Raw genomic sequence first — 9,055 nt, forward strand, 5'->3', positions numbered from 1 at the left:
CAGTGCACACCTTATAAGTAGAGGATGTTGTTTATTTGGTCATTTGCACAGCTCTGTAAAGCTCGGGTTAAGGCTGCAGGTTAAATGATGCTAATGCTGGCGGTCTTGGCTAATGTGGAATAGTGTGTGTGTGTGTGTGTGTGTGTGTGTGCTAGCTAACCTAAACCACTGAGAGACTGCTGAACTCTGAGCCATTAATGTATTATGCAGTCTGTGAAACAACTTTTAATCCATCCATTTTTCTGGTTAATTTTGTGGTTAAAAGAACTATTTTGTGGTTTAATACCAAAGACAATTATAGAGTGTAAGGTAACTTTTATGTCAAAGCCATTATTTTTGTAAAAAGTGAAACAGTAATAAAAAAGAAGTTACATTGTAAGTACATTAGAAACAAATTTCACATAGATGTATGCAGTGAGACATGAATACAGTTGAAAAAAGGAATAGTCTAAAAGCATTGAAAGTGCTTAGCAGATTGTATTGTTCTGAGGCAATATAGAGAAAATTCTGTAACTAGTAACTTTTTGTATGTCAGAAACTGTCTTCTAAGGGCTTTTAGGGATCCAAGATTTCCCAGTGATAGAAAACAAAACAGGACAGTGCTCTACTGTGGTATTATCATAGACTCAAGTATGTGAATGACACTTCTCACAACCTTCAAGAGAACACTGAAAGGTTGAGGTTTTGGAAAAACATATTAATTACATTCAAATTAATAAGAACAGTCCATTAAATTTAAATAAACTTTAATATGTAAAATGAACCTTATAATCTTTTAAAATATTTACACCTTTCACTAGCAGTCAATTTAAAGTTTAACCCCAGCTGTATTATTTGTGAACAGATTTAAGTAACCCCAGCATAGTTTCTTTTGCTAATGCATCAGTAGTTGTAGTGTTTTTTGTTTGCCTTTTTGTTGCCCTCTCACCTCTTTGTGTGTGTGTGTGTGTGTTGTAGCTTTTATTTAAGCAAATTAAATAGTGTAAATTTGCAATCTCTTTTGCAAGTATGTACCCAGCCAATAGAGGTAGCAGTAGGATGTTTTGTGAAGGGAGTCACTTCTCATGTTTTCAGCAACATGAACATTTTGAACAGTTCTCTTACAAACGCTGATTGCTGATTAAAATCGTAATGTATGAAAAATTAAACAGATGCTTACTGTTAAATCAATGGGATGAAAATAAACTAAACAGAACAATGGACAACAACATCAACATTACATTCATATAACTCCACCCCATTAAGCCTGCCCAAATCACTGAAACACAAACATTAGTTGTAGAGTTTTTTAATAACCCTTGCCTGGGTTACCTTCAAGAAGTTTAATTTTTCAAGTGTTAAAATGTCCCACAGTAAACTGAGGAGTGGTCAATGCAAATGTAAATTCCCTGCTCTTGATAAAGCCTTAAATGTAATGCAGTAGTTCACCTTCACCTTTGTAAATGAGTAACCCCAAATCACACTTCAAAAGATGAAATAATTTCAGTAGTGTATAACAATCTATAAATACATTAAAACTCTAACATAAAGTTCAGTTGTTAAGGACAAGGTGGCCCAGGCTTTTTCAGGTCTGTCCAATAATCCAGGAGCTGTTTAGGAGAACGAAGAATGTATGTGATGACCTGGGAGAATTCACAGCGATTATATGCAGAGTTATAGTCCTTGAACTGCGAGGCTTTTGGTGGTGCCGTGGGGGCAAGTCCAAGCTTTTTCATGCACATCCCAATATAAGCATCCTCAATGTTAAAGGGTTTGATTGATTTTGAGATCTCCACAAATTTCTCTGGAAGATCATTGGAAAAGACATATCCCATAACCAGCGTGTAGGTCGGGTATTCAGACTCTGGATACATTTCCTCAGGCACATACCACTTGGAGTTCTTGGAACGAATGACTGGTCTGTTCCACATAAGCATCCCTGTCAGGTAGTTTGTCTTGGGGATGCCCGGCTGTTTTAGCATGATTACTAGATTGTCAGCATTCAGAAACATGTCAGAGTCAATCTTCATGGCATAGGCTGCTGCAGGACAGTGTGTAGTTAGCCAGTCCATGATCACCATGGTTTTGATTGTTAGGTTTAGATAACTGTCTATGAAGTCACTCTGGATCAGGTCATGGTGCTGCAAATTTTCCTGTTTGAGCTTCTCAACATCATCTTCTCTAGAGACACCCAACATAAATAAAGTGAGTACCAGCTCACCCTGAACTGTGTTTTCTTTGCCCCATGTCTGCCGGATCGCGTCCCGAGCTGCCACATTTTTTGGTGCCACTGGAACCATGAGGACCAGGAATGGGATCTTGTTCTTGCAAACCTCTGTGTTATCCATAAGAAAATGGTAGTTGCGTGGATAGGCTTGATGGTACTGAAGGGAGGTAGATCGCACAGTCGAAGGTTCAGTGGTTTTGTTTAATATAACTTTGTGTTTGGGATGAATGTGATAAGCAGGTGCATTAACCCTACTGCTTTGGTTTAAAAACCACTGGTAGTGTTCCTGCAGTGGGAAGTTCTGCCATAATGACAGTGAGCTGCTGGACAGGGTGTAACACAAGCCTAAGGCCAAAACACAAAACAGAACCAGGAGCTGAAACCAGGAATGAAATAAGGTCTTTTTCTGTGGAAAGATGCTCTGGACAAGCTCCCTAAAAAAAAGACAAGAAAGACAAAGATAAAAGTGGTGAGTTAGAAAACCTTTCTATACCATTGTTAACCAAGTGCACAGCTTCACAACATTTGAATTAGAGCTCACTGATACTGAAGATGTATGCTTCAGTGGGAATTCTGCACTATATCAACACTCCTCTGAAACCCTGCGCCATAACCTATGGAGCAACTTGATGTGCACCTCCTTAATGATGTAACTACAAGCCAGGTGAACACAGCCCACAGCTATTGTGATCGGCCTCTTTAGTACTGCCAATTTCTGTTGTATGTTTCCAGCTACTTTTTTGCTGCAGTTTTTGAATTTGTCAGTGAAAGAATAACAACTATTGCCTCAGTATAAGGAACAATATTGATAGCATCAATATAAGGACTCACAAATGGCAACAAATTCCTGGAGGGAGATAATACAGTCATGACAATACTTAAAAAACAGGTCATTTCTTTGTTATACACATAACCCCTTTGTAATTTGCGTTTACTACAGGCTATTTACCTGTACTAAACAGATTTCAGGCATATCTTTTTATGTCTAAATATATTGGACATAAAAAAAAACCACATGGAAACATAAGAAGTCACTTTGCCCTTCGTTGGAAAACAATCGCTTGCACAGGTTATATCAAAGGGTCTATAAAGATTTTTTTCATTTTTTTGTAACTATAGCACTGAACATGAGTCATGAATTCCTGTGTAGATTATTTTCTGTCACCAATGCCTTGTGTGAAATTTTCTGAGGTTTTCTCTCTGTGCTTTTGAACTTTTTATTACCTGTTGGACTTCATATTGTTGTTAAATTAAATGTGTTTTGTGAATTTTGCATTTGAGTTCTCATCTCTGCACTCCACACTTTGTGACATCTAATGGTGACCAGAGGTGGGAAGTAACAAAGTAAAAAGTACCTATATTATTCTATTTAAGTAGAATTTTCAGGATTCTGTACTTTAGTTGAGCATTTTAATTTCTGACAACTTTTTGCTTTACTCCCTACATTTTTACATAAATATCTATACTTTCCACTTCTTACATTTTCTAACAGACTTGTTACTTTGAGAGTTAAAGTGGGGGAAAGGAGTGTAAGTCTAAGTATGTTGTGTTTGTGATACATCAGAATCTAGTTCTACAAAAGGGGAGGAAGCATGAAAAGAGTGGCATTTTTTAAGTGTTGGGTAATTTGAAATGTAATCTTTCTATCAGCTAAACAAACATCAGCAATCACACAAACTGTTTGTCTGCATTTTGTCACACAGTGTGTTTCTAGCTAAAGATCTAGCTGCTGTATTTCCAGGGAGAGAAAAGAGAGAGCACTAACTTCACTCAGAGATGGAGAAAGATGTAGGAAGACAGAGAGAACAGCAGAGGAAGAAGAGAGGTTATATTTAAAGGTAAGGGCAAACTTAATTAAACTGCAAATTTAAAGCTTACATATCATCATTTTCAATCACGTGTTGTGATACATGTATATTATTTTTGTGAATGTCCTGCAAAACAAACTAAGCTGTACTAACTTTGTGTTATTCAGATGTTGCATGAAAATACTGGATAGTTTTGTCCAGGATAAATGGGTTCATTTGCATTAATGTGGTGAATTCACAGTAAAGCACTGTGCTGGATTGGTGCACAGAGCAAGTGTAGCAGAGCTGAATTTGCATTTAAGCTGATTTAAGCAGACATTTGCTTAATTCCAGCGTTATACCGTCTAGTGTAAAGACACAAGACAGTCTAAACAGTGCCACTGGATAGTGTATAAGCTATTTAAATGTAAATGTGTTAATAATCTCAGCTTAAACGTTTCTTACGATTATGTTTATGTTGTCTTGAAATAAAATCTCTCTCTCTCCTGATACTGCAGCTTACTGCAACTTCTGCATGTGTGTCCATTTCATCCTTTGTCTCTCCAAAGGATGAAATGGACACAGTGGGCCAGCCTGTCTATTGCACGCTCTGCCGTGATATCAGGTTGGATTTCATGCTGTGAGATTTGATTGGTGTTGATAGCCAGCAGGTCCCCAGGCTTCAGATCAAGAGAGTTCTGCAGTACTAAACTGTTTAACATTTCCTGAAAGTGTCTCACTGAGATGAGCACCTCACCTGTCTCATTAATCTGAAATCAGTTTAGTAGTGCAATCTGGAAAGCTTCCTTTATCGCCTTCATGGTAATGTTGAATCAGACTCTTGGGTTCTGCTGTCTTGCCTTTGTCGACAGCTTCAATTTCAGTTTTACGATTACCAACTGGTGATCAGAACCAATGTCTTGTCCCCATTTGGCCCTCACATCCTGCAGCGAGCTCCTCTAGCGTTGGCATATTTTGACATGGTCAGTCCGGTTCTTCTTCTGAAGATCTGGTGAGAACCAAGTTACTTTATGGAAGCATCAGTGTGGGAAGAGTGTGCCTCCAAAGGTGAATTCACTGGAGGCACAGAAGTCTGCCAGTTCTCCACTTTCTTTCATTTCACCAAGGCCATTTTTTCTCTCTCTCCCGAATGGTGTTGTCACAGCCTACATTGGTGCTCAAGTGTTTCTACTTTGTCAGTCTTTATTTTCCGTGTTTCATGTTTTATTGTCTTAGTCATCTGTGTCTGTGCATTACATTATGTTCTACTTGCTATGTATCATTAGTTAGATTTAGTTTCACTGTTTACTTGTTAATCATCGTCATTACCTTGTGTACTTAAGTCCTAAGTTTCCCTCAGTTCCTTGTTTTATCATCATCGATTCTGCATTTGTGTTTCCAGTTTAGTTCAGTTCTGTCAGGGCTCTGTGTGCAGGCGGATGGAGAGGTGGATCCAATCGCAGGACTCAGACACTGAATTGTAACTTAAACCTCAGCTTTATTGCTGGCACGAAAACTAAACATAAACTGAGCAATGGTAGCGAATACTGAACACTAACATGGAAACACACAGGCATAGTCTGATGGTACGACGCGACACCGGGTTGAGGAAAACACAGGGCTTAAATACACAGGGTAGTAATGAGGGAATGGGCAACGGAAGGGAGACACAGCTGGGAGAGATCAGGGCTAACGAGACGGGGAACAAGCTGCTGCACACACTAACATAAGACAAAGACTTTCACAATAAAACGGGAAACATGAATTACTGAACAAGCACGCAGACTTAACACTGAGAGACAGAAAATACCACATGGAACTCAAACAATACATGAAACCACAAATCCTAAAGCACGGAATAAACAGAAACATGAACTCTAATAATAACCATCATCATCACCACCACAAGAGAATGAGAAAACAATCCAAAACACCAAGATAACTGAAACACAAAGTACCAGAGAAACATAAAGAATAATCCATGATGCAAAAGTAAACCAAAACATAATAAACTCAAAATACTGGGTCCGACGGACCCAGAACCGTGACAAGTTCAGCCATTTAGTCAGTCTGTCTCTTATGTTCTGTTCATCATGTCTGCATTTGGGTCCTCTCTTCTCGCTCTCTCCACACACCGATGTGACAATATCAGATGCAAAGTCAGCCAACATTCATAGAAGAACTTGGATGTCCTTCAAGAAGCCTGAAGAACAGCTTTTTTGTCATTTCTTTAACACTACTTAAAGAATTTATAAGAAATCTCACCTGAAAATGGCCGTGTTGAAGAATAAGAAGTAGTCATATCAAACATTGATTTTCAAGCTTGTTTGAATTGCACAAGCTGTCTTTTAAGTTTATGTTGTAGTTATGTTTGCACATTAATGTTTGTGTAATAAATGGCTGCACCTCTTTCCCATGTTCATAGCAAACTATAACTAAATCATGGCTGCTCTTACCATGCATACTATAAAATAACAATAAATGTTCTGAATGTCAGTAAAAAGGAGGGATGTCAAACATTGTTTTCATCTGTAAATTTAAATGTTACACGATTCAGGTCTTAACTTTTCTTTTTTAAGGAAAAAATGCTTGATGCTTGTATCCAGTATTCTAGAAGAGAAAATTCATCACAAAAAAATGGAAACAAATATGAATAAAGAATAGCAACTATTGAAGGAAGGATGACTTTTCCTTTTCAGGAAACCAAAACTGAGGTTTCCTGTGTACTTTGAGAGCAGTGAGCTCTGAGCGACCAATTCTTCCATAGATGTTTTTAAAGACAAGTGCTTGATTTTATAAACCTGTGACTGAAAACACTTGAATTCAAAAATGAACGAGTGTGGCTCAGTGCTTTAATCCATAGTGTAGCGCCTTTTCTTCTTAGCATCGATTTGGACCCAAAGAGAGCTTTCCAACTCCACATCCCATATAACAAGGAAAACAATGAGCTTGTGTCTCTTATGCTTTTTTAAAACAAAACAAAAAAAACATGCTGATGAATATCCGTAGAGCGAGAGGCTTTCTTTCTTTTATTTAACAGGGACAACACATGTTATTGGATATGTATCAGGTGTAATTTGCAATTGTGTCTGTCAACAAGTCATTCTTATGGAAGGGAAACAGGAGGGGGGTAAAAGGCTTTTGTATTCTAAATTACAAAAGTGCTCTGCTGAAAGTCAGTGTAACAGGTCTTATGGAGTGACTGCACAGCCACCAAGAAGCCTGGAGAACTACTTTCTGTCATTTCTTTAACACTACTTAAAGAAATTACTGGAAAACTTTCCCAAAAAGAGCTCAAACTGTGTTGAAGATGAACGGTAGAATAAACGTCATATAAAAGTCATATCAAACATGTAAATAAATATTGACTTTCAACCTTGTTTGAATTGCACAAATTGTCTTTTCTGTCTATATTGTGTTTGTTTGCACACGTATGTTTGTTCAGTAAATAGCTGCACCTCTTTTCCATGTTCATAGCAAATTATAAATAAATCATGCACACTCTGATGACGCATACTATAAAATAAAAGATGATTAAAAGACTCTGCCCTGAATGAGTTACAGAGAGGGATAGAATCAATGTTTGATTGTCACAGTACCTAACATGTTTTAATATGTAATATTTAATTTAATACAATCCAAATCTTAAGTTATTTTTTTTCATATAAGATTTCAGTATCTTAAACAATATAACAACAACATGATAACGTTGTTGTACTTACCCTGCGGTCTGGTCCGCTGGGAAAGAATGGTTCCCACTCCTGCATCTTAGGTGTTTATCTCCATGATGAATTATTTGGTAATAGTGGTGAAGAACTGTTTCAGCTTGGTGAATGCAACTTGAACTTTTGAGGACCAGAAAAACTGGACTTGTGTGGACCTGAGGCATGTTAATGATTTGGCTACCTAGCTGTAGCCCCTGATTAGTCTTCTGTAGAAGTTCGCAAAGCCGAGGTCCTTCCGTAATGCAGGATTGGGCCATTCCTTGACCACTCCATCTTTACCTGTCTCCCTGCCAATATGTAGCCCAGAAATGTGATGGAGGGGGAGTGAAAATCTCACTTCTCAGCCTTAACATAAAGGCTGTTCTCAAGTAGTGACTGCAGCACCCTTTGCACAGTGGACCCGATGCTCCTCTAGGGATCTTTAAAAAAAAAATCAAAATATCATCAAGAGAACAAAGAAGTCCTTAAAAAAGCTATTTACCAGGGCCTGGAAAACAAAAATGTCCCAAAAGTGTGTTAAATGCAGTCCTTCGCATGTCGTCCTTCCTGATGCGAATGAGGTGGTAAGCATTTCTGAGGTCAAGTTTGGTGAAAATAGTGGCTCCCTGTATGGAGTCAAAAGCTGAGTTGATTAGAGCAGGTACTTATTCTTTACTGTTATGAACTTTAGCCCTGGAAAGTCAATACAGGGATGGAGAGTCCCATCCTTCTTGCCCACAAAGAAAAGCCTGCACCTACCAGAGAACAGGAGGGTCTGATGACGCCCAGTACCAATGACTCACAAATGTAGTTCTCCATGGCTTCTCTCTCCAGACTGGAGAAATTATACAGGCGGCAAGAGGGCAAGGAAGCTCCAGGATGCAGGTCTATGGCGCAATCGTAGGGCCCAGGGGGGGGGTTAATGTCAAAGCTTTTGTTTCATTGAACACCTCTTTCAGATTGTGGTATCCATAGTTAACAAAGACAAATCAAGGGTGGAAATGGTGGCAGCAGCGATGTCCAAGGACCCAGGGGGTAGTGCAGACTGACGACAGTTGTCTAAACAGAATGTACTCTGACGATCTTGGGATTATGTTTCCTCAGCCACTGGTATCGTAGGATCAAGGGGGTATCCTGGAAAAAGAAGGCAAAGAAACACATGGTTTCACGGTGATTGCCAGAAGTGACTAATAGAATGGGTTATGTTTGATGAGTGACCTGTGCAAAATATGGATTGTTTAGAGCGTTGACTAAAATAGGGGGCTGCAAGGGAATGAGCAACAACTTAAGTTGTAGATCCTCTTCACTTCCCTTTTCCTCAGGTGGTTGTTAATTTGGAGGGAGGGGAAAACAAAATC

At 38.6% G+C, this 9,055-nt stretch overlaps 1 protein-coding gene across 1 annotated transcript; it reads right to left on the reverse strand.

The window, feature by feature from the left end:
- Window positions 1-1,475: 1,475 nt before the first annotated feature.
- On the reverse strand, window positions 1,476-7,760 carry LOC116327568 (beta-1,3-galactosyltransferase 2-like). Its single transcript, XM_031749182.2, has 2 exons — window positions 7,716-7,760; window positions 1,476-2,363 (listed from the first exon to the last, which is right to left on the reverse strand). Exons 1-2 carry the CDS (start codon window positions 7,758-7,760, stop codon window positions 1,539-1,541), a joined length of 870 nt encoding a protein of 289 aa, XP_031605042.2. The 3' UTR covers window positions 1,476-1,538.
- Between the last annotated feature and the right edge of the window lie 1,295 nt (window positions 7,761-9,055).

Source organism: Oreochromis aureus, linkage group 6 (assembly GCF_013358895.1).
Source record: "Oreochromis aureus strain Israel breed Guangdong linkage group 6, ZZ_aureus, whole genome shotgun sequence".
NCBI lineage: Eukaryota > Metazoa > Chordata > Actinopteri > Cichliformes > Cichlidae > Oreochromis > Oreochromis aureus.

What these genes read in the sequence shown, in the direction of transcription:
- LOC116327568 (XM_031749182.2), bottom strand. Translation starts at nt 7,760, where the DNA reads ATGCAGGAGTGGGAACCATTCTTTCCCAGCGGACCAGACCGCAGG. An exon ending in CCAGCGGACCAGACCGCAGG is followed by an intron (nt 2,364 to 7,715) that starts GTAAGTACAACA and finishes ACCTCCCTTCAG; the next exon opens with TACCATCAAGCCTATCCACG.